Source organism: Limulus polyphemus, unplaced genomic scaffold, assembly GCF_000517525.1.
Source record: "Limulus polyphemus unplaced genomic scaffold, Limulus_polyphemus-2.1.2 Scaffold88, whole genome shotgun sequence".
Classification (NCBI taxonomy): Eukaryota; Metazoa; Arthropoda; class Merostomata; order Xiphosura; family Limulidae; genus Limulus; species Limulus polyphemus.
Genome location: NW_013665698.1, coordinates 1,060,578 through 1,087,707, shown reverse-complemented (window position 1 = coordinate 1,087,707; position 27,130 = coordinate 1,060,578). Strand labels below are relative to the sequence as shown.

Below are 27,130 nucleotides of genomic sequence, written 5' to 3'. Positions count from 1 at the left end.
TTCATATTTACATGTGATTACCCTCTTTTCAATACACCAATTTTGCGTACGTTTAAACATAAGTTTGATAGTTTGTGAGGCTGAAGGGTCAAACTTGTTTTTAGTATTCAATCCTTGGGTGATGCTGTAATGTTACTAACTTTCGATAGTCTTGTTGGTATTTTTATTTGATGACACTTTTCCTTTTTTCGACTGTACCTAACTGCTCCTTTTTTTACATAACTTTGTTGAACTTAGTGCTATATTTATATTAGTAAACTTACACTCAAACACAAAAATACTGTACAAGTTTGTTCATTAAATTGGCAAGAGAAATATAAAAATCATAAAGCTTAAGCCAAATTAGGTATTTTGCTTCAGTTGTTGATATTTTACAAAAATAAACATGCTTTACTTCTATTTAGATTTACGCTTAGGAGGGAAATAATTATTTTTTCAATGTAAACTCTAAATGCTGACTGAAAAGGAGATATCACATCTGCCTTTTTAGCAAGAAGATTCAGGACCAATTACTGCCTTTTCTCATCATATACAGTTCTCAAAACTTTCTCGAATATAGCAACAGATTAAGAGTAAAAAAAATATGATATATAGCAAGTAATGAGTGGTAGGATGTTTGCACTTAATGTTTGAAGAATATGTAAATTGAGGTTAAAAGAAAATAAAATTAAAACATAAAAAACAAAATCACAGCAATTATTTGAAGGTGATATCAAAAATGATATAAATGGAGAAAAAAAGATGAGTTTTATTTACTCTTTCGTTTTCAGTTTCGTGAAGGAAATCTCGTCTTCTCCAATCGCAAATATTAAATCTCATATTCATGGTATATAGTATTATGAGGTTTCGCTGTCTTCCTATTAATGTTAATAATGATGCGTTACAATTGAAGAATAGCAAAAGACATTTTAGATACTGAGTCTTTAAAACTCAGAATTGAACAACTAATTTAATGTCACAGTTATAATTGATATTGTGGCTATCACTAGATGTCAGCACCAATCAAAGGTATATCGAATATAAAGTCCAGCATTATATTATTCTCTACTTCTATAAGTAATCCAAAAGTCTAAATAATTTTGCTGAGAAACACAACTAATAATTTAATAATACTTAGTACTTTGATAAATAAATGAGTTATAAAAATTACTGGAATTAGTTATTTATATATATATACGCAATAGGTTAATGAATACAGTAGTATGTTGAACTATTATATACTCTACTGTTTCATATGATGATCATGTAAAGGCATTCTTGCTTTAATGTATTTGAATTTGTGATATATATAAAAGTTCCATGCAAATATATATGTATAGTATGATATTCGCAATTACATTTCTCGTTACTGATATGATAAAGACAACTAAAAAATATACACAAGTTTATTACTATCAACATTAGATGGCAGCACATTTGCCTTTTTATTTTCAAAACCTTGTGAGAATTTGCTTGTTTGTTGTTAAGCGCAAAGCTACACAATGCCTCTTTTAAGTTTGAATGAGAATGACAAGCACGTGGATAGCACTAGTTGCTGTGGGCAAATTCAACGTCTACTGTTAAGTAAGAAACGTTAGATTTAAACATTCATGTACAGAATCTTGAGTTAATTGGTTAGTGGTAATACATTTCGAGGGAAGAAGCCAGTCTAATCAATTCACAAATCCAGTGAAAAACGATTGTCCAACGTCGAAAAACAAGTATACAAACTATGTTTTGTGTCTTTAATTAATAAAAATTGTTTTCTTTGCGTGGAACAAATTGTATCCAGTCCATTTATTTCCTTGCTGAAACTCAATTAAGTTTTGTTGAATTCAGAATCACTTCTTCATTTATCCTGCCGATCCTTCCGTTATATAGCGTATCTATTTGATCTATTATTTTGTGAAACCAGTTTGGCCTGAAAATACAACAATGATAATAACACAACATAAATTTTACTAGTTAAATTAGCTTAAAATGTTTTTTCTTGTAAAAAATAGTACAACTGATTTTGATAAATTACAAAAATGAACTTTTTTATGACTCATTTAATGAAAATTGTGTTCATAAATATATTATATTGTAAAGTAAAACATGAAATGGAGGCTTATCTAGTTGAAATTAAGGAAAGTTTCCGAAACCCTCTTTATCTATAGTAAGTTTTTATTTTCTTTGTCAAAGAAATAAAATCAAACAGCGTGCGCCCCCTTTTTTTCCAATAAAATGTCTCGTGTCATCAGTCGCAGAACAAAACCAGAACAATATTATATTTGTTTTATAGCTCATATATTTTCAATGTGAGTATTAATAAAAAAAGCGTTGTTATGGAATACTCTAGAAATGTTTCTTAACAAAGTTGATCCTTATAAATACTGTTATGTTAAGCCTAGCTTTTTCTTGAGAGTATCTTTACTTCTGAGGCCTGGCATACCCAAGTGCTTAGGGTGCTTGACTCGTAATCTGAGGGTCAAGAGTTCGAATCCTTGTCACACCGAACATGCTCGCCCTTTCAGTTGTGGGGCCATAATAATGTGACGGTCAATCCCACTATTTATTGGTAAAAAAGTAGCCCAAGAGTTGGCGGTGGCTGATGTTGACTACTTGTCTTCCCTCTAGTGACTAGTCTATCGATGTTAGGGACGGCTAGCGCGGGTAGTCCTCGTGTAGCTTTGCGCGAAATTCAAAACAAACCAAACCTTTACCTCTAGAAAATCTCACTTTCGTCAATTCAAAAACAATCAACCACAACCGAAAATGCATCACTCTTTATATTGGTACCTATCAAGTAATCAAACGTTTTCCGTGAAGAATCAGCATTTTATATTTACTTGTTCAGGCTTCTCAGTCCATTGATGAAACCCCAAGTTCCCAGAAGTCTATTGCATATTAGATTTCCTTAAAAAAAATGTACTAAAGATTGTTTTTGTTGAAGAACCAGAACTTTTAACAAATGAAGCTCCAGAGTGTTATTTCACCGCTTCTGAAACTTGTTTTAATTTTTTTTGTATATACAGAGAGAACTTTTATGACCACGAAATCTGAAAATTATGAGGAGTTAAATGTAGACGTTGATATTAACAATTCACTCACGTAAATATCTCTGGTTTCTTACTAACGATAATGGTGCAGACAACTTTACCATACTGTACATTTTATGACGTCTCCGAAATTGCCAGTTTAGTTAGATATGGACGTTTTGGCTCTGTGCAAGTAAATTAAGGTAGCATAATTCAGTTCCAAATAGCAACATTAATCTATATGTACGTGTGCTTTTTTTGGAGAGTATGCATTGTTGAGGACCACAAAGAAATACTACATTCTGTGAAACAATTGGATATATTTCAACTAACAGTCTATCAACACCTTAATAACCCATATGATCAGTATTATATGTTCACCTCTAAACCCCCAGGAGTCATTCCACCCAAACAGTATATGATCAAAGCAAGTAAAACGACTTATGATTTTACCTTTACAGCAAGTCAGTCAATGTTCAACTTAAATAGCAAGCGAATGTGCACTGAACGAACTGATAACCCATTTCGGTATCTTAAACTATCAGTTTGCTAAAACAGTAGCAACAATGCTGATCTTTCGTAGTTCGGTAACGATGCAGAAAAATGAATATAGACAAATAGTAGTCAGATTAAATGATAGAATTAACTAGAAATTAATCGATAATACTCTCGCTTACAATACAGAGACTTTCAATAAAACTTTAATGAATTTTAGGATTGGTAACTGCATTTCATCTGATCTAATATATCGTTTGTTATTTACGGATGATAAAACTTCAAAGACACCAATTCTGAAGTTTTTCGTGTAGATTCATATGAAGTAATACAGACTTCAAGTCCCACCGCTACATCTATTACTGAAATGATGCACCATTTTAGTATCATACCAAAGGGTTTTACAAGAAAAATATGTTTCAGATTACATTTCGACTGTTACGTTTCACCAATAGAAGTTAACACTGGTAGTGTTGAGTTCACCTGTGGTATGGACGCATACCACGTGTTTACTCCTCTCTAATTAATGTATAAAACTTTCAAAATGTTTGTACTTATTGAATGTGTGTTTTCAATATGAAAATTCGTTCAAAAAAGTAACAAATTTGCTCTCGCCCTCGTTACCCATACAACTAGGTAATTCAATTTTCTCGCGAAAAATTTTGTTGTAATATCGAAGCACAACACACACTCGTCCTTTTAACTTTGATTTTGGTTGTGTTTGAAATAAAGTTTGTTTCACTCTGTTTACCTTTTATTCATTCTCGTTCTCTCTGTCAAACTTAGCTAATGTTAAGATTATTCGGATTTTTGCTCTGAGAGACATTTTATGGGGAGTCTACCATTATTTTACGGTTTCTACCCAATTATCTGATGGAAATTTAGTGAACCTGAGAATATCACAGAGCATGTAAGAAGGAGTAGATTTGGGACAATGGCAAGTATTTGTTATTGCAAAGTGTTTGTTTCTCTTAATGAGTGTATTTGCCTGTGCTCTTCTGAACTGTTGCATTATTGAGTTGAAGCTTCATAACTGAGGAACTGGTATTTTCCACATGTCGAAAGACTTATAACCAAGAAGAAGAGTTAGACACTGAGGAAGAACAGCTGACAGAGAGAGACTTGTCGGGTTCAGCTGAAACCCTTTCCTGGAAATTGTATTTTTCTAATGGCGTGTAGGTCAGTGATGTCTTTTTCACTGTGGCTAAAGACCCAAGAAGGAAACTTCTGTAATCTGGTATACCCAGAATGACTGATGAGGCTCTCCCTCTGAGCTTTAACCTCGATGCACAAGAGACATTGAGAACTGAGGATCATTATGATGGTGAGCAGTCTAGTGGGGTGGCTACTAAGAGACTCACAGGCACTTGCCAAACAGAATACTCCAGTCCTAGCTGAGAGAGACTCGAGGCACTTCTAGTAAATATAATCCACTACCAGGAGCTGCTTTGCTACCAGACAATACAGTGGCACAAAGTGGTGAATGTGGAGCCCCTCCTTTGTAGTTATACTGCATAGGAAGATGAGAGCTAGAGAAAATAATAATGTAAATCGATACCTGAAATAATAATAATAATGTAGAGAAATAGAAGCATGTATAAAAATGTGAATAATAATAAAACTTTATAAACTTAAGTGCAAGTTATTTGGAATTTTTTTAGAAAAGCTTGAAGGTCAACAATCCCAGGATCGAGATTGATGTCATAGCACTGTTTTATTAGTCAACTATTCGGAAGCGCTCAAGTTTTGGTTCTTATTTTAAGTCTATTACACTTTATATGTGATCCGTTTTGCTAACTCTTTTATCAAAATTTTATATACAGACAAATATGACTGACTTACTGACATAAAAATAGCTATTTTGGTTCAACTGCCAAAAAGGATTGTAAAATTTTGGTTAATTATGGGGCTCAGCAACCAAATTTTCATAATGTAAAATTTCTGAACCCTTTGTTTGGCACAGGTCTACCAGTATGTGCACATAACAAATACATTATTACTGGTTTGGTGCAAGCACACTCGGGTGTAATCTGTTCAGTCACATTCCTGTTTGGCAACATGCCAACTTTGTTGGCTAAATGTCTATTTCTATTTGAGTGGCAGAAGCAGGATTTCCAAATATCATGGTGAGCTTTGACAATATTTCCAATTATTTAATTCATAGTAAAGAAATATTAAGAATCTTAATTCATTTATCTTTAGATAATGTCAATTCTTGTAAAGTTACATACTTCATGTTTTTTTGTTTAGTTCTTGTGAGAGATATGTTCAGGGGGAATTATATTATCTTTTGTGGTAATGCTTATGACAATGAAACTATTCTCAAGATGTTCACCACTTTTATTGTACCAGTTCTTAAATACTTGATTGATGTCAAGTCTTACAGTCTTCTAAAACTAGAAAAAATCCAGAAAATGGGATCCTATAAGTAGCAGCTAGATTTGCCTATTTGCACATGTTGTTGTTCTTAACATTTGGACTTTACCATAAGGACTTGTTATCCTAGCTAAGAAAACATTAACAGTCTAACCTATGTACAAATCAACAAGTGGATGACCAGAATCACTCTTTACTGTCCATTGCAGATGGAATAAGTACATCTCACCTTTTAACATTGTTTCAGTGGTTACTTAAAATTTGAAGACATTAATTAGGTGTTCAGAAGAATACCCTGCACATTAACTGTATTTTGTTAAGTATATTTAACATAATGTATTAGACTTAATGAATATATGATAGCACTCAAATGATGTGTATTGTATTACTGACCATTTATATCTCCAAATTCTTATGGATTAAAAGCATAGGCAAGGATGAGGCAGTTCATAAGAGGCTGTAAGAGAGGATTCAGTAACGAACCTTGTCAACTGAGCCAATCACTTATTCACTCCAAAAAGCACATTTGTTTTAGTAGCTATTGGCAAGTGTGATCACGTGTGGTTTTACATCAAAAATGGGTGAAAATTTCGGATGTATTGGCAATAATGCTTTTTCAGACTGATCAGACATGTCTACTTCAAGTGAACTGAACTTTATTTTACATCAGAGGATAAATTACCATGAATGTTTGGAGTTCAAAAATAAAGCTAATGTTAAGATGAAGGCCTAGTAGTAGTAACACCAGGGTAGGTTTTTTGCCCATGTATGAAAAGCTGTAATAGGAAAGAGCTCCACACAACTTGTAAAGTTAAAACTGTTCATGCTTCTTTGGTTGATTAAGTCACAAAGTTAAAAATGGGCTTATAGTTGATTTATCTGTTCATGTTTCTCCAGTTGATTAAGTCACAAAGTTAAAAATGAGCTCACAGTTAATTTGTCTGTTCATGCTTCTCCAGTTGATTTATCTGTTCGTGCTTCTTCAGTTGATTCAGTCACAAAGTTAAAACTGGGCTTATAGTTGATTTATCTGTTCATGTTTCTTCAGTTGACTAAGTCACAAAGTTAAAACTGGGCTTATAGTTGATTTATCTGTTCATGTTTCTTCAGTTGATTAAGTCACAAAGTTAAAACTGGGTTTACAGTTGATTTATCTGTTCACGCTTCTCTAGTTGATTGTCACTGTTATTTTTGAAAGTTTTCATCAAAGAAATGTGGAATAAACAAATCATTATGTTGAGCAACTGAAGAAAAAGTCATTAGTTATAATTATGTTTAGTCAGATTACCACATAGTCAGTAAATTATTTGTTAATAGTATGGTACAGCACTAGTGTTCTGTCATTTTTGTTAAAATAATACTGTTAGTTATCAGAAAGGCAGACACAATTGTAGAGACCTATCTGTACTATAAACATGTAATTAACAAATAGTAGGAATGCAAGCACAGAAATATTAAACTTTCATTTCAGCATATCTGCCAGTGGGAATACAGTTGTTATTACTGTTATTGCCAGTAATACTTGTTTTTCCATCAATAGTGTTGTCAACTACATTGTGAATTTTGTTAAGTGAGCTGTAGTCAAAAGTTAAAGAACTTGAACAATGAAATTATTCTGTATTTTAGTGCATTAAAGTTAGATTTCTTTATAACTGATACAAAGTACATGATTCATCATGTAAACATAGCTCTACACGTTACGTGTATTAAGTAAAGGCACCTACTATAACTGTATATATGTTTATTATATTGATTCAAGTCAGCAAATATTTATAAATGGCAAATGATTTTTCCTTATCATAAATTATAATATTGAGTATTGGGACAAAGACCAGTGATAATGTTAAAGGAACAACTTTAAAAAATTGCAAACTCCCCACTCTTCTCCATTACATGACCTTCTCTGCACAACAGCCAGCAATCCTGAAAGAACGTATGAAATGCAAAGGAGCATCTTGACATTTTCAGTAATATCTCAAATAAATAATACTTTTTCAACCTTATGCCTGTTGTTGAATCTCGGGTTATTCAGGTTCAGTGGAGGGTGCAATTTCAATAATCTATGAAAAAAGACAACTAATTAATTTTTAAAGCAGTGTTATGCCACTTTAAAAAATATAAACCTTATGTTTGAAGTAAATGGGCTTTATTACAGCATAGTTTTTTGTTGTTGTATGTTTTACAGCATTTAAGACTATTTCCATAAATCGGACTGGTCAGAAGGTTTTTACCTGAACTGTTGACATTTATTTTATGCATCTGAGTTTTCTTGCTCTATTGATTGGTGTAAATACAGTTGAAAATAAAATGGACTAACTCCACATTCTAAGAACATAGTAATATTTTTCATTCATACCATTTCACTGTGTGATGATTTGTAATTGAAAATAAGCTGCTAAATTACAAATATACGTCATATATTTTAAAGTTTTAATGTTATTAGTAATCCATGTAACACTTACTTAAATTTACTAATGATTTATTTAAAACATTTGGATTGGATTTTTTTTGTGTAGAAATATATCTGTCAAAAATTGAAACTCTTAATTTCATGTGCTTTCAGATTTTTTTTTTTGTAACTTGCTAAATGCTGACCATTATTTAAACTGTGTTAATTGATATTACTTCTAACTTCTATTTATTGAAATCTTTTCCAGGTGAAAGAATCAAAGAAAAAGATAGATGTAAAGCTTGTAAAGGTAAGAAAACTGTCAGTGAAATCAAACTTTTGGAAGTACCTGTTGACAAGGGTATGAAAGATGGGCAGAAGATTTTTTTCAGGGGAGAAGGTAATCAAGAAGTAAGTGTTTTTTGTTTTTTTTATATACATAAATTGACGTGTGTCTGAACATAAATATGTATTGTAAATAATAAAACTAGCTTTAACCTTCTGTGACAGAGAAGCCAAAGAGATGAAAAGTAAAAATATTTGTGAAATATGGCTCATTAAATCTTTGAAACTGACAGAATTGTAAGTTCAGAGACTTAGTATATGGTTTGACACAAATTGACTATTGATTTAAACAATAAAAAGAAAAATATATTAGTAATATTGTAGACATTAAATGTACTGGCTGCAGTTTACTCTCAAGAAAGGGAACTAAAATAAACATTTAGCACATTTTTTATACCTTAAAGCCATCAGAAAATTAAAAATTTTGTATCTTTATTAAGAATTTTGACAATTAATTCTTGACATGTATAACATATGCTATTTTGACAGCTAATCATTTTTGAATGTACTAAAAATTTTGCTGTTTAAAAATTTATAGATCTCTTATTATGCTACGCAATTTCACAGTTAATTTAAAATATACTAAAGGAAATAAAAAATTGGTGCACTGAGTTTTCAAGTGAATTGCATGTGTAAAAATTAGATTAAAACAGCAAAAGAATCTGTTGAGTGTTTAAAGAAAGTTTTATTCTCAGTATTAAGGATATAAACTAAATTGTTTTTTCTAGCCTGGTGTAGAAGCCGGAGATTTAATTATTATACTTCAGCAACAACCTCATGAAAGATTTCAAAGGGAAGGAAATGACCTTTATATGTCGCACACTGTTTCTCTGACTGAAGCCCTTTGCGGGTTTAATATAGTTATCAAACACCTAGATGAACGAGATATAGTAATCAAACACCCTCCAGGAGAAGTGATCGAGCCAGGTAGAGTGTTTCAGTGATAGTGTCTAGCTGAATTCTCTATGTAGTTAAAGTTCCTTTGAAATTTGTATTCATAAAACAAACATTTTTTCTTTTCCTAAACAAATTGTAAAATTCTAAGAACAGTAATTTCATTTAATATTTATTTGTATGTAACACTACGGAGTTCAAATAAATATGTTGCTTATTAAATGTATTCAGAATAGACTCAAATTTTTTGTTTTTATATTTGTTCTTATCATATTTGAAGAATTTGAAAAGTTCTTTTGCTCCACATTTTGAAACGTTCTTTCTTGTTTTTTAGGAAGTATAAAAGGAGTCAGAGGAGAAGGAATGCCAATCTACAAAGATCCATTTGAAAAAGGAAATTTGTATATTAAGTTTAATGTTCAGTTTCCTGAAAATCATTTTGCTGATGAGACTAATCTACAGGTAAAAACTTTATATAAAATGTTCAAATATGATAGGTACCTCACTTGAAACCAACCAGGAACTGCTGTATTTTATCTTCTAATCAAGTCCGTTTCACTTTCTTTGAAGTGCATGATCCTTTAATGGTTGAATATAAATTAAAAGGAAGAAAAAAAATGAGTAATATAGAATTTTTTTTGTAAATTCTTATTAAATTTTTCATCTTATATTGATAAATAATTTCCATTTACCACTTTTGAAATAACACCACACATTTAAGTGTCAGTTTAACTGGTTATGAACTTTTCAAACTTCTTTATTTTTGATTGAGATCTGTCATCTGGTTTACTTTTAATCATTGGGTATCACTGAGCTGCAGTGACATTTGATACACATGATCAAATGTTATACTCATATTTTATACCATTTTCATCATTGGCTTGTTCCTATAAGACTGGGTGGGCTTGAAGTGCACATGCCGTGACTTATAATTTTTATCCTACATTGCCGGTTTTGCGACAGTTTGTGCCAGAGTAGAGAAAATACCATATACAATGTACAGGGATACTTAGAAAACTGTAGATATGTATTTAGTAGGTTCTAGAGGTTATACAATGCAATGTGCTTACTGTAGGGTGGACAAAGCTGTTTTTATTATTCACACAAATATCACCTTGTATTCAGACTTGTAAGATTCTTAATCAGACTGACTGCATCAATTCACAGACATATCTCAGGTACAAATATATTTGTAAGAGATCTGATTTTTTGTGTGCAACAGGTTTTTACTGAATACTAAAAGATTACCATATTTTGTGAACATACATTTACTAAATTTGTAATTATAGTTAACAAGTATTTTCCAATATGGAATTGGTTAACTGTACAGAAAGTTAACAAGTTTGACACAGATTTTTCTTTCTCCCTATTATTATTAGAAAATAGAAAAAAAAAAAACCAAGAGGATTTATACTGTTTAAAAGACGTCAATTCCAATTATTTATGTTTTAATACCCAGGGTGTTCAGGAATCAGTCGATTCTTCTTCGCCCTACTCATGGTATTCTGGTTGACTTGGTGAAAAATAAATAAATAAAAATAAAAAGTAAGTAAAATAAGTTATGGCTACAGAAAGAGGAATACAGATTTTGCATGTAAGTGGTAAAATTGTGCAAGTTTAAGTGACATGAAAATGATGTAACACGGTCACAAATCTTATTTTGTTCCATGCAGTTCTGAGCAGTTTCTGACTGCAAACTTTTGTTTTTTTTGTATTTGTTCTGTGAATGGATTATATGTTAAATTGAATTTGTCATTATTCAATTTATGCTTATTATTATTCTTGTTAAGAATTACAATTAAATCCTGATACAATTTTCATATTTAATTTTTATGACACATTAAAAGCAGTAGGCAAGAGATAGCTAATTTCTGCTTTCCTCTTTAGAACATAGAGAAGTTACTACCTGAACGTCCGATAGTGAAAATCCCTACAGGAGAACATGTTGAAGAAGTGGATCTTCATGACTATGATACCAGCTCTGCAGGAGGTAGAGGTCAAGGGGGTGAGGCATACAATTCAGATGATGAAGACAATCATAGAGGCCCTAGAGTTCAATGTGCTCATCAGTAGTTAAGTTTAAATTATGTTCTTAATTTAAATATTTCTGTGGATGACTTAAGAATTACTATTTATGATTACTTTAAATTCTGTATTCCATGTAAAAGTAGAAAATATGTAATTCTTGTTTTAGAATGTATTTTTTTTGTTTTCTTGCCTGTATGTATGACTGGGTTAATTGGTATAAATATATATATATATTTTCTCAGTTCTAAACATAAGCTCTTGAAGATTTTAGTATTCTGTCAAGTAATTCCATATTGTCCTTACATTTAAGCTGCTTTTTCAAGTCTTGACAGTGATCTTGTGTAAACTGTCAAGTTTGTGAAAAATAATTTGAATAGCAAGTAATCTTTCCTGACTGAGCTAGAACTACATGTAGAATCTGCAATTAAAATATTGAGTTCATTTGAAGGATTTTGTTATTCTTAAATTATTGGAGTACAGCTCTAACCATTAGAATTGAGATGTACAATTCTGTTGCAGTTAAAGTCCAATAATTGCAGATACACTGAATTAGAATGCTATTTTACTGTGTGCTGTTTCAGAAATAAGTGTGTGGTTCACTTCTGTTGGCTATATTTTTTTGTAATGTTGATCTAAATTTGAAAAAATGAGATTTGGAAAAAAAAAGAAGAAAAGAAGTGTAAACATACTATTTCAAATGATACAGATAGCCGGACAGGTGTGTATAAGAAATTTTTAAGCATTATTAATATTTTGAGTTTTTATTTTTGTATACAAATAATACAAAAACAAGTAAGGGAGCAGTAACTTTTATTATATTCAAAATGTTTATTGATATTCTGGTCATCATAGTTTAACGTTAAAAGAAAAACAAAGTTAAATTGTGTTACATATTTGCTTTACAATAGTTGCCTTTTTTGTAAACTGGTGTAAGAATTTCCCACTTCAGAATGTCAATAAACATTTCCCCTTGTTTTTCATTACTAAAATATTTCAATAACTTCTTTGTAAATTGTTGCCATTGAAAACAGTAGAAAATGTAAAACCAGAAAAAAAAAACTAATTAGGTTTACATTGACTTACCATTAGGACTGGCTGTCTTAGGTTTTTTTTGTTTAGATATTATAAAATAACAGGTTTTTTTCAGTACTAAAATTAACTTTGTTTTAACTGACTGTGGTTTTGTTCTGAACATATCTATGTAGCATAGTTTCAACATTTGTCTGTATTTCTGTTCAGACTTTTTGATTTTAAGATATACAGAATTCAGCTACGGTATACTTTTATGATTATTCTTCACCTTGTAACTTCGCTCAACATTGTAACTCCAACTTAAGTGGGTAGACTCATAATGAACTTTGTATTCAATTAGCCAGAGAACAAATACGAAGGGAAAGTTTAGGATTGCTTGATATCTTTTAGAGCAATAACTGTTGTACATATTGCTTTAGTAGAATTTTTTTAAATAAACAGTAACATGAGAAAAATTGAAAAGTTTGTCAATTTGGTAACCCAACTGTTAAGTTATGATCAGTGGAACTTCTGGTTAAATGAAATTTACTGAATGATTTTATACTTTAATGAAAAACTAATAAAATTTAATTGAGTCTTTAAAGCTGTGTTAATATTCCTAAGTCTTATGAACAGAACCAGACCAATAAATGTTTTTAGATAGGTTGGTATGTAACATTTTCTAATACAGTATCTTGATAAAGTCAACTGTTTTAGCACTTTGAAAAAGGTTTCTTTAAAGTGTACTTTGAGGATGCTAGAGCAATGGAACATATCGTGTGGTTATTTAGTTGAAAATATGTTTTTAATTTCTAGTTTAACATAAGCTCATAATTTTTGCAACTGAGATGTTATTACATTTAACATGTTACATTATAACCATTGTACAAACTTTAATTTGTTCATCAAAATATTAACCTAAACGCATTCCATTTGTTTCAACTAATTTCCAAAGACAAATTGCAGGCATACACAAAGTGTGAATTAATATCTCATATTATTTTTCAACTCTCAGTTTTTCATCGTTTGTTTGTTCACCATTATATTCTTTATAAATTGTGATTTCTGTTGGATTTTACGAGACAGAAGAGAGAGATTATGAGTATATCTGATGGTTAAATCATTCTCCAGTAATGATTTACCCTGGAGTGTGTAATGTGCTTCACCTACTAAAGGTAGATGTTTTGAAACTGCAGATATGTCTTCAACAAGTCTTTTTTTTTTAAGTTCAAAACGTTTCCAAACTGCCACAGAAGCTGTGTGCTTTTTAGCAAAAATACAAGTCAGTATTGTTGAAAGAAGCTATAATATTGTTAATATATTTTTCATTACATACTTATTCCTTCAAGTATTTCATGTAAAACTATCTAGCAATGTTTTAAGTTATAACTCTTTTTATAAAACAAATGTTTTTTTTGTTTTTTTGTAGTAGGTTGTATATGTTAGAAAACCTCTAACAACACAGTTTAATGTATAACTGTAATGTGTAAGTTTTTCTGAACAAACTATTAAATCTTGTGTTTTTTTGGGAGACTTTACCAATTATTTATTTCCTCGGCATAATGGGCATTTTGTTCAAATGGAATATAAGGTCATATAGTTGTGGAAATTCCAGAAGATACAGCTTGTGTAAAAGGCTACCTGCTGTTTATCTAGTAGTTTCAGGATTTTAAAATGAACATTATATTTTGTAGACTAGGTAAGAACTCAAATTTTAAAAGTCTTAATAAATAATCTTGTATGATATTTATAGAAAGAATAGTCTTGATACTGTCTTTATAAACTTTAAATTTGAACAAGATAATTTTACGTATAAAAAGCATTGTTGTTTTAAAAATAAACCAAGGTTACTTATAGTAAAATGCTATTTCAGCAGGCTTGAATCAAAGTCTGTTGAATAGTATTTGAGCTTTATTGTGTAAACATGCACAGATAGAAAAATTAGACTAATTTAATAATCTCTGACCATTGAACTTAGTAGTAGTAGACAGGCATGAGTATACTGTTTGATTCATTACCTTCATTTGTTAATAACACTTTTCTAGTTTGATTGGTTAATGTACATCAACAACAATGTATTATTTAAGTACAGTTTGAGAGAGTTGGCTTACACATTAAAGTATGTTAGTTTGTTTTTTCCAAAATGAAAATAATTCACCTTTCTGTAAAATGAACCAATAGTAATATTGTTTGAAGGTATTCATGATTAAATAATTGCAGATGTCATTTTGAGAGGTATGTTTACAGATATGGATAATCATATCTAAATATCACATTGCCCCTTGTGCTATGTGCTTGATTTCTAATATCCATTGTTATAAAAACCCATTTACCATTTGTCTAACAAGTTCACTTGAAGTAAGGTGTTTAATGATGAGTTTAAGTTTTACTTGACTGCTCTAATTGCTTCTTAGGAGATAATTAATTTGTATTCAGAGAAATTCCTTTCAGGAAGCATTAAGTTGTTAAGAACATCTGAATGTAAAATATTTACGTTCCAGATTTTTCTGTACATCAGTTTGTTATCTTGTTGTAGTAGTCTGCCATACAGTAGTATCTAGGTGATAGAAGTTCTATTAAAGATTATAATACCAGTCTAATAAACTATTGTGTGTTTATTTTGGAAAATAAAAGGAGAAATTATGGTATTGTTAATGGCTATGACCACAGCATTAGTGTAAAATATAGCAACTGCTATTAGTTGCTGCACATTTTTCCAAATTTATTCAACATGACATTTTTTCTAGTTTATCAAGAAACAGTTAATTTATGTGTGCTTTACACATAAATAATTACAAAATATTGCAGCAATACCAGATATTTTTCTGTACTACACTATGTATAGTTAACTGTATAGACAAAAAAAATTGGTGACTCTGTCATTAAGGGGGACTTTGTAGTAGGAAATCTGTAAGTTATTAAAACTGTTTATGTCCATCTTGCTTTAGGCATTTACTAAAAAAAAAAGATGCTCAAAAGTTAGAAGTTGATTGTATTCTTATTTAGCTGTATTATAATTTTAAATTAAGCAGTGATTTTGATACACTTATCAGACGTTCCTAAATTGTGTTGTGGAATTTAATGCCCAATCGTTTTTTGTTGGCAATGTGAATAATCAATCGTAATAAAAACATATTAAGAAAGACCAAGGTAGCAGAAAACTGTTAAGTCTGTCGAGTTGACTCTTCACTTACCAAAACAACCAACTACAAAAATGAAACCAAACTATTCATCTATTGCCAAGTCTACTATTTTGAAGTGTTCGATGTTAGCTTCTGTCTACAGTCTTTGCTTAGGTGGTTGTAAATTCTAATTCAGAAACAGATGAATGGAGATTAAGGAAAAAGGAAACGCTCCTAATTTGAATCTTAAAACCAAGGCTGAACAACCAGCTAACAACACCACTGCATCTCAAACTGTGATAAACTTATCATGCCCGAGATATAAGCAGAGTGAAAACTTCATTGAACAATCAAATTTCAGTATCTATTTCAAATGAAACCAAACTCATTGTATCTCTTCACATCATATTCTCATCTAAACTAGTTAAAAAAATTAACTAAGTATAAAAGGATGCATTACAAGTCAGTTAAACCATTCCACAACTTTAATCAGAAACTAATGTTTTGAATTACCAGTATGAATCTGATCTTTTAAAGCTTAATCCCATTAGGTAAACCCTAACATTTATGTTTACATTTCCACTCCATTTATTAATCCACCATGATAGCTTGAATTGAGGTACTCTTAACTTAATACCTTCTAGAGACACAAGACCAAAACTATAAGCTTCTTTTTATTAGTTCGAATAGCTAACCAAAGCTCTTATGGGCAGTATTTTTTAAGTTAGGAATTACTAAACCTGATTCCTAAGAGTCTCTTATCTGACCATTTAGTCCATGTTGTATAAAGTATCAATCAAATTGAAAATTCGAATTCTAGTTACTTTAAGGAAGAAAGTCCTTTTCAAAGTTCCATAACTCAACTGCATAATTTTACAAGAGTATAATTCATTTTGCACATTATGGACAAAAAAGGCTATCAAAGTCATTTTGAATGAGAGGAGCATATCCAATTGAATTGGCTCTTCTAAGCTTCTTAGTATCAGCAATATAAAAAACAATCTACATTAATCACTAAACAGAAAAGGTCTTGTATAACACCTGATGGACAGACAATTCACATTCTCTTATTTGAATATAATAATACTCACTGCTCATTGGTCTTTTACAAACCATTTTATGAATATAATAATGCTCATTGGTATTTTACAAACCAGTCAATTTTATATTCATTTCTCTTCATAAATGTGGATTTTCATATAGCAGGGTTACGACAAATTAAAGTGTGTAATCACGAAAAACCTATATTAATTCTTGTTTTAAATCAAAGTTTCAATCATTAATTGTTGGTTAACACGATAAATGAATTTTTTTTAATGACAGTTGATAATAAGAGGAAATCATCCAAATAAATTTCAAAACTACATGAAAAATCTTTGAAATATCTTTTCTTATAGGAAGTGAAGTCTGGATACAAGTTCATAAGTAATACAATCTCACTTGATTTGTATTAGGAAACAATCATGTCACTTTTCAACTACTGAACGTAGGAAACATAAAAAATTAGTCTAGGAAAGCATCTAATTCTTAAGCTTCATCAAAAGGCTCTTCTTCATCAAATTCCCCATCATCCTCAGCAGTGGCTTCCTGGTACTGCTGGTACTCAGACACCAGATCATTCATGTTGGATTCTGCCTCAGTAAATTCCATTTCGTCCATTCCTTCACCGGTGTACCAATGTAAGAAAGCCTTTCGTCGAAACATAGCTAGAGTAACAATTGAAAGCAATATTAATATCAAATATACATTGGGAAATTAATCAATATTTTCCATTGTTAAGAAGCTATTTCCTCCCCAGATATTTAGAAGCATGAGAATGTTTCATTAATTAAGAAGTTATTCTTTAGTGTGCTGAATATTTCTTGTCACTACTTCAATAGTATTGAATGTGTTCATCTGATTAAATGAAGATTTTTTGAGGCCTTAAAAACAAGTTGAAATAAATAAATAACTAAGTTTTTGTAACTGAATTGTATGAATACATAACGTTGAGTAATATTTTTCCAACTTTGTTTTTTTTTTACTTACTCAAACATATGTATACATTACAGTATCAAATATAAGCCCATTTCTGTGACATAACTTGTTATTTAATGCTTTCATGACTGCAAAGTATTATTTACTTTGGTTGATAATGAAATTTTAGCTGAAGTAGTGTAAAGTTTAAATGTATTTATTTTCTAAATGTATGTATATTTTAAAAATATTCAGTGAGTTGCACTTACATAATCAATATTCCAAATATTTACCAGTAAATTGTTCTGAGATCCTCTTGAAGATTTCCTGGATAGCAGTGCTATTTCCAATGAAAGTAGCACTCATCTTCAGCCCTCGTGGAGGAATGTCACACACGGCTGTCTTGACGTTATTGGGGATCCATTCAACAAAGTAGCTACTGTTCTTGTTTTGGACATTCAACATCTGCTCATCAACCTCTTTCATGCTCATGCGTCCACGGAAGATTGTTGCAACTGTTAGATAGCGGCCATGGCGAGGATCACAAGCTGTCATCATGTTCTTGGCATCAAACATCTGTTGGGTCAGTTCGGGTACAGAAAGTGCCCTGTACTGCTGGCTCCCTCTGGATGTAAGTGGTGCAAAACCTGGCATAAAGAAATGTAATCGAGGGAAAGGAACCATGTTGACAGCAAGTTTTCTAAGGTCAGCATTCAGTTGGCCAGGAAACCTTAGGCAAGTAGTGACTCCAGACATCGTAACAGACACGAGATGGTTTAGGTCACCGTAAGTTGGAGTGGTCAGTTTGAGGGTACGGAAACAAATGTCATATAGAGCCTCGTTATCGATGCAATAAGTTTCATCTGTGTTTTCTACAAGTTGATGAATAGAAAGGGTAGCATTGTAGGGTTCCACAACTGTGTCAGACACCTGGAATATAAAAAACTATTTAATATCTTTCCTTACTTATAAACTGTTTTATCGTGCATTAATTCAGTTTCATGCTGTTTGGAAGTTTTAATCCAAACTGTTAAAGTATCATTGTATTATAAATATGCCATTCATCACTTGTCAAAAATGTTTAACTGCTGTGAATTTGATTTTAAACAAGAAAAAAATCACCTTTGGTGATGGCATAACACTGAAAGTGTTCATAATCCTGTCTGGATATTCTTCACGAATCTTAGAAATCAGTAGGGTTCCCATTCCAGATCCAGTACCTCCTCCTAGAGAGTGAGCCAACTGGAAACCCTGGAGACAATCACAACTTTCTGATTCTTTCCTCACAACATCTAGGACAGTGTCCACTAGTTCAGCACCTTCAGTGTAGTGACCTTTAGCCCAGTTGTTTCCAATTTTATTTTTCTCTATCAGCCAAAAGTTTCATACATAATGAAAATTAAAAATATTGCTTAGTTTTTTCTCTCTACAAACGAATTCTCCCTTCCGGGAGACTAACTGCTTGAGTTGGGATTGGCTGTTCACCAGATTCAACTCAACTGGGACTTCCAGTTTACATGACGTCACACGTCCTACTATATATTGCATTGCGCAGGCTGAAGGTCACCCTTTGTTCTCCTGAAGAAGAATAGTCAACTATTCGAAAGCGCTCGAGTTTTGGGTCTTATTTTATGTTTATTACAATTTATGTTATCCTTGGTGCTAACTCTTTTATCAAGATAGGGTGTTGCTGATATATTAGTTGCTTTGTTCGGACATTTTTCTTCACATGTTCAAACAGTTTGTGTTAAAAATTAGGGGATATTCAAGGTTATTTTACATCTTAAAACTATTTATTTCTGTTCATCTAACAGTGCAAAGAGATATAAGACAATATACTTCAATGCGAGAGTTTGTTTGTTTTAGCGCAAAGTTGCAGGTTGGGCTACCCTAGTTGTATTCGCTGAAGGAATCGAGCCTCGAATTTTATTATTATATGATCTCTGGCTTACAGTGGAACCACCAGGAGACATAAATAAAACGAATATATATATATACGTGTTGTTCTAATGACAGTAAAAATGAAAACTAAGTAATAATAGAATGTAAACTAATAAAACTATGCAAAAGGTTGCGCATGCGTAGCATCAACTCATCATTTTCGCATCATAAAATGTCTTGCGAATTTACAAGGATAATTCTACATGGCGTTTAACAATACAAGGTAGAAAGTTAGTTTAGAAGTATGTTGATTGTTACAGGTTCTTACAGTAATCCAAGTGCAGAGTAGACTTTTGACGCTATTTACCAATAGCATTTTCAGTTTTATAGTTAGACTTATAATTCAAAATATGTATTCCTGGAAAACGACTTATATCACATTGGACTTTTAAAAACATTAGCATTAGAGTCTGACCAGCTAAAATTCATTCATCCATATGATTGATTGTATTCATCAATAAGAATATCGTTACAATGACGATCCAAATCAGGATAGTATTATCCATGTACGTGGAACATTTACTCGCAAACGTGTTTCTTATTATTGTGAAGTACAAAAGAAAAGGACTTGGCGAGTTATACGGATCACGTTAAATGAGTGTAGAAGAGAAATATATGAGATTAATGTATGCCTACGGTGATCCAAGAAGAGTAAACACGTGGGATATAAGAGAGAGAAAATGTGTGTGATCAAAGGATAATTGAGGTGTTCCGAAAAGAAGAAAAGAAAAACATGCGATATATGAAAAAAATAACAACAACAACAAAACACGTGGGATTAATGAATGTTTTACATATTGCAAGTAGAAGAAGAGATAAACACGTGAGATTTGAATAGTACTTACTTTAGTGGATACATTCGAATACCCTTGTCCATTCCGGGACAATAAGATAAAAAGGCTGCCAGTGCTGTCTCAAACACCAGACCAAAGTTGAGGACGTGGTTCCTGAGAAAGAATAAGTCTTGCATCTTCGGAACAAATTTAGTGCTTAAAACTATTTAGTGATGAACGTATAATTATCCACACCAAAAACTTCAGAGTCATGTTCCTACATAACCTGATGGGCATTGAATTTTTTTTTTTCTAACTTACCCTGAACAACTAAATAAAAATTGCTCATTTAGTCCTAATATTAAAAGTTTCGATAAAAGCAATAATACCGTAAAATATATTATTCTGGACAAAAAACAGTGATATTCATGTTGTATTTGGATAATTTGCCAACTGCACATTTTGGTGCTTTAGTAAACTGGCTTATAATGACTTTAAATACATCTCTATAGCAATGCTTTTACTGTCACTCTCCAATTCCAGTACTTAGATTTTCTTTGTTAATTTTTTTCGTGTTGTATTATTGTACATGTAGTATTAGATATAAGTTCAAAATGTCTGTCACGCTTTTACGCTGACAGAAGAACGTCTTCTGGACAGTAAGAGGATGGGCTGTTATTTTTCTGACTTGCGATAAAATCTGTATCGGCCAGTTGTCCGCTAGGACTGTGTGTATCCTTTGCAGATAATCATATTATTGCTATTTGTTGTGTGATTTTTTACAATACAATAATAAATACGATGTTACTCGTCTCTTTAATATCTACTTGAAACAAAAATTCGCTCTAAGTTAAAACCTCACCAATATGTAATTTATTTTTATATTGAAGTCTGCCAAAAATAGTTACTTCTTTCATGTCCATCGAATTTTGAAAGAGCCTCTCTATATAAAATGTTTGCTGTGTGGAGTTAGCCCTGATTACAATAGAACAAGCGTTGGGTAATTAAAGTTTGCATTAAAATAATTGTTATATGACATTCTTTTATTAACAAGAACTTCTATAACAGAGACACAACCGATGTTCCCATACTGGAAAACAAAACATAATGACTAAAATTAGTCAAGAAAGACTACCCTATAACTACCCGAGTACGGCTATTCTCACCAGGCTGGAGAAGTTGTTAAAATAAAAACAGGTGTTACCTGATGTGTTGTGTAAACCAATTTAATCTATGTTTGAGGTTCTAATTTTTCCAACTGACTGTCTCAATGACTTTTGTTTAAAGTAGAATAGACAGCAAGTCAAAAGTTCCCAAACATAAGAGTTTAACAAAAGATGTATAGGAATGAAAAATGGTACAAGTTTTCGTTTTGGTAAACAGTTGCAAGCTAGTAAAATAGTTCACATATTTAGGTGGCAGTAAACTGTTTATTTGTTTCAGGATTTCACGCGTAGTTGCACAAGAACTAGCTGCGCATAGCCGTGCCTAATTTTAAACTGATACCTCAGATGGAAGACAGCTAGTCAATGGAACCCGCTTCAAACTCTTGGACTATTCTTATCTGACGAAATAATGGGATTTGACTGACATTCTCGGAGAGCACCCTGGCTTCAAAGCGCGGAGTGTGATCTAGTGGCAATGGATTGCCAATTACTTTGCCACATCGTGTTACCAAACATCTGTAGAACATTGATATCTATACTCAGTAAAGGCTTACGTCATGCCTTGATGAAGGGTGTAGTTACGTGTTGTTGTACATAACTTGACTGTCGTGTTACCAACATATGTAGAACATTGATATCTATACTAAGTAAAGGCTTACGTCATGCCTTGATGGAGGATGGAGTTGCGTCTTGTTTTACAGATGATTAGATCTGCCCACTGCACGATCACGATGGAAGCGAAGAAGGCCGTGTGACATGTGTACTCCAGAATTTTACGGTCGTGGTAAGTCTACAAATAATATATATACATATAGAAGATATATCGTGGTAAGTCTACAAATAATATATATAAATATAGAAGATATATCGTAGTAAGTCTACAAATAATATATATACATATAGAAGATATATCGTGGTAAGTCTACAAATAATATATATAAATATAGAAGATATATCGTGGTAAGTCTACAAATAATATATATAAATATAGAAGATATATCATTTTTAACGGCTTTTTGAACTTAAAAGGTCTCTGAAAAAAAGTAATATTTATAACAAAACCAAAACTTAATATTAAGCATCTAGAATTCTCAGCCATTTTAATACAGAGACTAAAGGTTTATAAAAAAAATGATATTTTGCTACATAAATTTAAAATTTCTTCCTCAATAATTCACGTTTGACAAGAACATTTCATAGAACTGTAAAATTTACATAACAGTAATTTAAAAGTTTTAATAGTAGAGGGATTATTTTACATCGCTGTCTGTAAATTATTATGGTCCTGTGATGACTGTTAAACTTTAAGATAAGTCTTGAGTTAACCTAGTTTAGATTTTTTTTTACAAGATAAGAAACTCCGATAAAGGAGCTATATTTCCATCAGTATAAGGAAAAGTGTTTTCTCAGTGATTTTATTCTGACATCGTAAGAATAAACACATTCGAAAATATTTCTTTGTGAGAATCTATGGTTTTATAATAATTTACTAAATGGTTCGAGATAGCGCTGTTGTACCATTCTTAATTTTATAAAGACACCGTTACACATGAGGTAAATCGTTTTGTAGAAGGCAACCAGGAGTTGACGAAACTGAGTTTATCTATGTATTAGATGGTACGCATCAACAGACCCGACAAAAGTGTAAAGCAGTTTCTTAATGTCAGTAATAACTACGTACCCATTCTTGGCGATACGAATCCATCAGATCGTTCACAGCTTGTGAATCCCATTTCTTACGAATCCCAACCAGTGTTGATGGCCAGAAGCCGTTCTCAGCCATAATAACGAAGTATACAAAGAATCCTGCTGCTGCCTGAATCATCCCAATCTGGCCATATGCTATAGAAATCAGCCTATAAATATACAAGTTTCAATAAGTCAGTGGCTGAGCAAAAACGAGTGATTGTTTTACCTGACTATGAAATTAAAACATTTTGTAAGAAACTAGTAAAACATTTCATAATTATTCTGTAAAATATAAGATAGCTATAACTTTAACAATTAAATAAAAAACAGAGTACACGCGAAAGAAATAGGGGAAACAATGCAGGAGTTGTTTTCAAGTTGATTATTTTTAATATCTATGTCACTTCGAGTTTTGTGCAGCGAGTTGGATTGTTTAAGACAGTGTTTCTCAAACGATCGGTCGCGAACCCTTGGGGGGTCGTGAGCAGGTTTCCAGGGGAGTCACAAGCTGTCTGTGCTGAGTCAACATGTTTTGTTTTTGTTGTTTAGTCTTATAGGTGTCTGAAAGGTTCACAATATCACCTTTGTTATGAATTATGAAGAAGTGCGCCCAAGAAACATCAAGAAGTATTTCATCCTTGTTGAGATAATGTGGGGGGGGGGGGGTGGATCGCGACGACCAAACTCTGGACGTTGGGGTCGTCTGGAAAATCCGGCTAAGAAATACTGGCTTAAGACATAACATATTAAAACGTACAGCTCGTGTTTCTTGTTGATCTTAGCTAATGCGAAAATAAGAAGGTCTTAGAAAGAACATTTCTAAAACCTAAAAATTTCTAAATTACATACTTACCTTGATCAATTGTTTTGTTTTATCCACAGAATTTCGTTTACGAGTTAGTTTTAGCTTTATTACCAGATAGATGCGCGCACACACAAACATACACAAACAATATTCTTGTGTGCTGAATACAATAATTCAAGCATACGAACAAAGCAACTAGAACAGTGTCTTACCTCTCAACCTGTTAACAAAGGAAACTATCTTTTTAAATTTATTCTACAATAAATTTATCTTATCAACTGTAAGATTAGCGTAGTTTACGGCGTTTTATCTTAACTTACCTTTCATTGACAAGCTTATCCTTCAAAGGATCTCGGGGTTGACGCTTCATAATGTCACTTTCCGGTTTTTCATAAGCAAGGGAAATGGCGGGAACCTAAAGAGTTGTTTAATGGACTACTGTATACGATGAAACAATGGATCTAATATACGTTTCAAGTAAACAAGGGTTAGTCATTCAGGCGAAAAAAAGAAACCAAAACCACACTTAAAAATACTGGATCTTTTTCACTCAATAGTAGATTACCATTGTCTCTTTTCAAAAACTAAGTCGAGCTAGCAATTAGTTAATGTTGCCTAGCTTTCCTGTTATTTTAACTTGAAGTTTTATGGGAGTAAGAGTAATCCAATGATGATCTAAAACTAAGACGAGCTAGCATTTAGTTAATGTTGCCTAGCATTCCTGTTATTTTAATTTGAAGTTTTAAGGGGGGGAGTAATACAATGATGACCTAAAACTAAGTCGAGCTAGCTATTACTTAATGTTGCCTAGCATTCCTGATATTTTAACTTGACGTTTTATTGGAGTAGGAGTAATCCAGTGACGAGTTAAAACAATCCAACGTGTTAATTAATTAATTGTTTCTAAAAGCTTGTCGACACTGTATTACAATCTGTAATAACAAAACTGGAGTCATTATAGGATTGTGATTTTTCACTAGGAACGATGGATATTGGTTGTAGGTGGCATTTTGAATATATAACTTCTGTCTTATTGTTTGTGGTTTTACTTATTTTCGTTTGGCTTAAAGAAAGTAATATTAAATGTTAATAAAGAACCGTGGATACAAATAATTTAATAAAGTGCTAATATAGACTTTACTCAATATTGAATATTTCTTTTCGCATGAACTTGAAAAACGTTTGTCACTTAACGAAAAATTCAAATGAATTCTCTCAAGTAGTGCATTATAGTTATTTAACTGTTAAATATAAAGTAAAAAATAACTACAGTTCATTTAATATTGTAATCACCAATTTACTTTATGTGTTAAGTTCTTCTTATTATCGTAACTTCATACAGCAATAAAGCGTTTAATAATGTACGAAAACGAACCCGGAGGAATGGAAAGATTTAAACAAACTTAGTACAAGTCAGTTGCTTTTCTGTAAATTGTTATACGAGTATTAACATTATGCTTAAAAACTGAGTCTGAGTTAAAGTTTCCTACTATATTAACTCATTTTGTAGTTTATTAGTAAATTTTATTATATATATATATATATATATATTGTCCGAGCGTTCTTCTATCTCCCATTTGAAAAGCTGTGCACGCAGACAAAACTCAACATTCACTTTTGAAATGACGGGAGAACAGGCATGAATAATGTTGATGCCAAATCTTATTTCGCAAGCAAGATATTCTGCACTAAATTATCAGGTATTGGTTCCACTATCATTCACATTTCAAAATGAGACGTAACTTAAATAATAAAAATGTAAATTTACCATATGTTATTGTTTAGCGGCTCTTAGCATAACTGAAATGCTCAACAATTACTTGTTGCGGTGGGTGGTATAAGTAGCTCAGAGTTTTGGTTCTGAGTGAAACCAAGAGTGCAACACAATTAACCTTTTTATAGTCCATGAAATAATTTAAATTCATAGATTAACCTAAACTTTTTCTTCACTGGGGACGGGTACTTTTGCTTGTATTTCATTTTTTGAGGACTTTTGCACCTTATCACCAACAATTTAATTAGCTTTTGGTGTTAATTCATTTGTAATTTATTAGTTGAACACTTCATGCACTGTTATATTTAATCACCATCGACTCACCCAGCTTTTGATTTTAACTCAATTCTAGTTTATTGGTGGACACTTTATGTTTTGAAGACTGTTATGTTGTATCACCATCGAGCCACCTTACTTTTTAAGTTTTGATTTTAACCCACTTCTGGTTTATTCGTGAACACTTTATGTTTTACGAATATTGAAAGTTTTCACCAACAACTTATTCGGTTTTTGATTTTAATAAAAATCTGGGAAGGAAAATCAAAGTCAGATATTTTCAAACCTCTTTCACATACAAACAATTATATATATAAAGTACGTTTTAATTGTGTACAAACAGTCGTCTGAAGGAGTTTGTTTGATATTAATGTAAAATATAGTTTTGTTTAAGTGGGTTTGCAGCATTTATCTGTTACTTTAACACCATTTGATCCGATCGTTTTCATGGTTGGTATAGTTCTTTGTTTTTCATTTCGAGTGTTGTGTATTAATACATATATATAGCATAATTGTTATAGTTTTGTGCTTTTCATTTCGCATGACATAAAGTGTAATCGCAATTGAGTGTTAACGTTTTAGAAAAGTACTTACTTCCTAACATCTCCTTGTTTAGCACTTTTAGTGGATTGGACAGAATCGCTACTGATAAGCAAGGATATGTTTCCTGTAATAACATATCACTCATATCTAGCTTATCGTTAAAAGCAGAAAGGGGGTAGAGGGAAAAGAATCTCACATCTAGCTTATCGTTACAAGTAGGAGGGTGATTGGGGGGGGGAAGCATGCACTGTTACATGAAACATATATTCAAGCATAATACGAAGGCTATGCAAACCATGCAACAATTGAAACAGATAAGAAACGTTGCCTGATGATAACATACAATACCTGTAAGCTTGCTCTTGCCTATAACATTGACGTAGATCAAATAGTGCCACCAGATGGTCCCACTGCGAAGTTTCAATAACAAAATATTGAAATGAGTCGGTTATTCGACAAAACCCGTCCTTCAACACCGCGAACTTCCGTGTGGAGTTTATGAATTGGTTGGAATGAATTCAAATTTTATATGATCAGAATTTCACGAG

The 27,130-nt window shown here is 31.8% G+C and overlaps 2 protein-coding genes across 3 annotated transcripts in view; both read right to left on the bottom strand.

Annotated features, from left to right (window-relative positions):
* Nucleotides 1-27,130, bottom strand: part of LOC106468479 (sodium/potassium-transporting ATPase subunit alpha-B-like) — a 107,127-nt gene that overhangs the window by 41,652 nt on the left and 38,345 nt on the right. For both annotated transcript variants that reach the window (XM_022397425.1, XM_022397427.1), the window contains exons 17-20: nt 24,310-24,404; nt 23,177-23,351; nt 22,155-22,285; nt 20,402-20,503 (exon numbers count right to left, since the gene is read on the bottom strand). In XM_022397425.1, the coding sequence (XP_022253133.1) occupies nt 20,402-20,503; nt 22,155-22,285; nt 23,177-23,351; nt 24,310-24,404 (503 nt within the window). The remainder of the gene's footprint in view (nt 1-20,401; nt 20,504-22,154; nt 22,286-23,176; nt 23,352-24,309; nt 24,405-27,130) is intronic.
* Nucleotides 17,031-18,989, bottom strand: LOC106468490 (tubulin beta chain). Its single transcript, XM_013928923.2, has 3 exons — nt 18,738-18,989; nt 17,909-18,545; nt 17,031-17,365 (listed from the first exon to the last, which is right to left on the bottom strand). Exons 1-3 carry the CDS (start codon nt 18,819-18,821, stop codon nt 17,187-17,189), a joined length of 900 nt encoding a protein of 299 aa, XP_013784377.1. The 5' UTR covers nt 18,822-18,989; the 3' UTR covers nt 17,031-17,186.

What these genes read in the sequence shown, in the direction of transcription:
- LOC106468490 (XM_013928923.2), bottom strand. Translation starts at nt 18,821, where the DNA reads ATGGGAACCCTACTGATTTCTAAGATTCGTGAAGAATATCCAGACAGG. An exon ending in GTGTTATGCCATCACCAAAG is followed by an intron (nt 18,546 to 18,737) that starts GTGATTTTTTTC and finishes TTTATATTCCAG; the next exon opens with GTGTCTGACACAGTTGTGGA. An exon ending in GATCTCAGAACAATTTACTG is followed by an intron (nt 17,366 to 17,908) that starts GTAAATATTTGG and finishes TTGTTACTCTAG; the next exon opens with CTATGTTTCGACGAAAGGCT.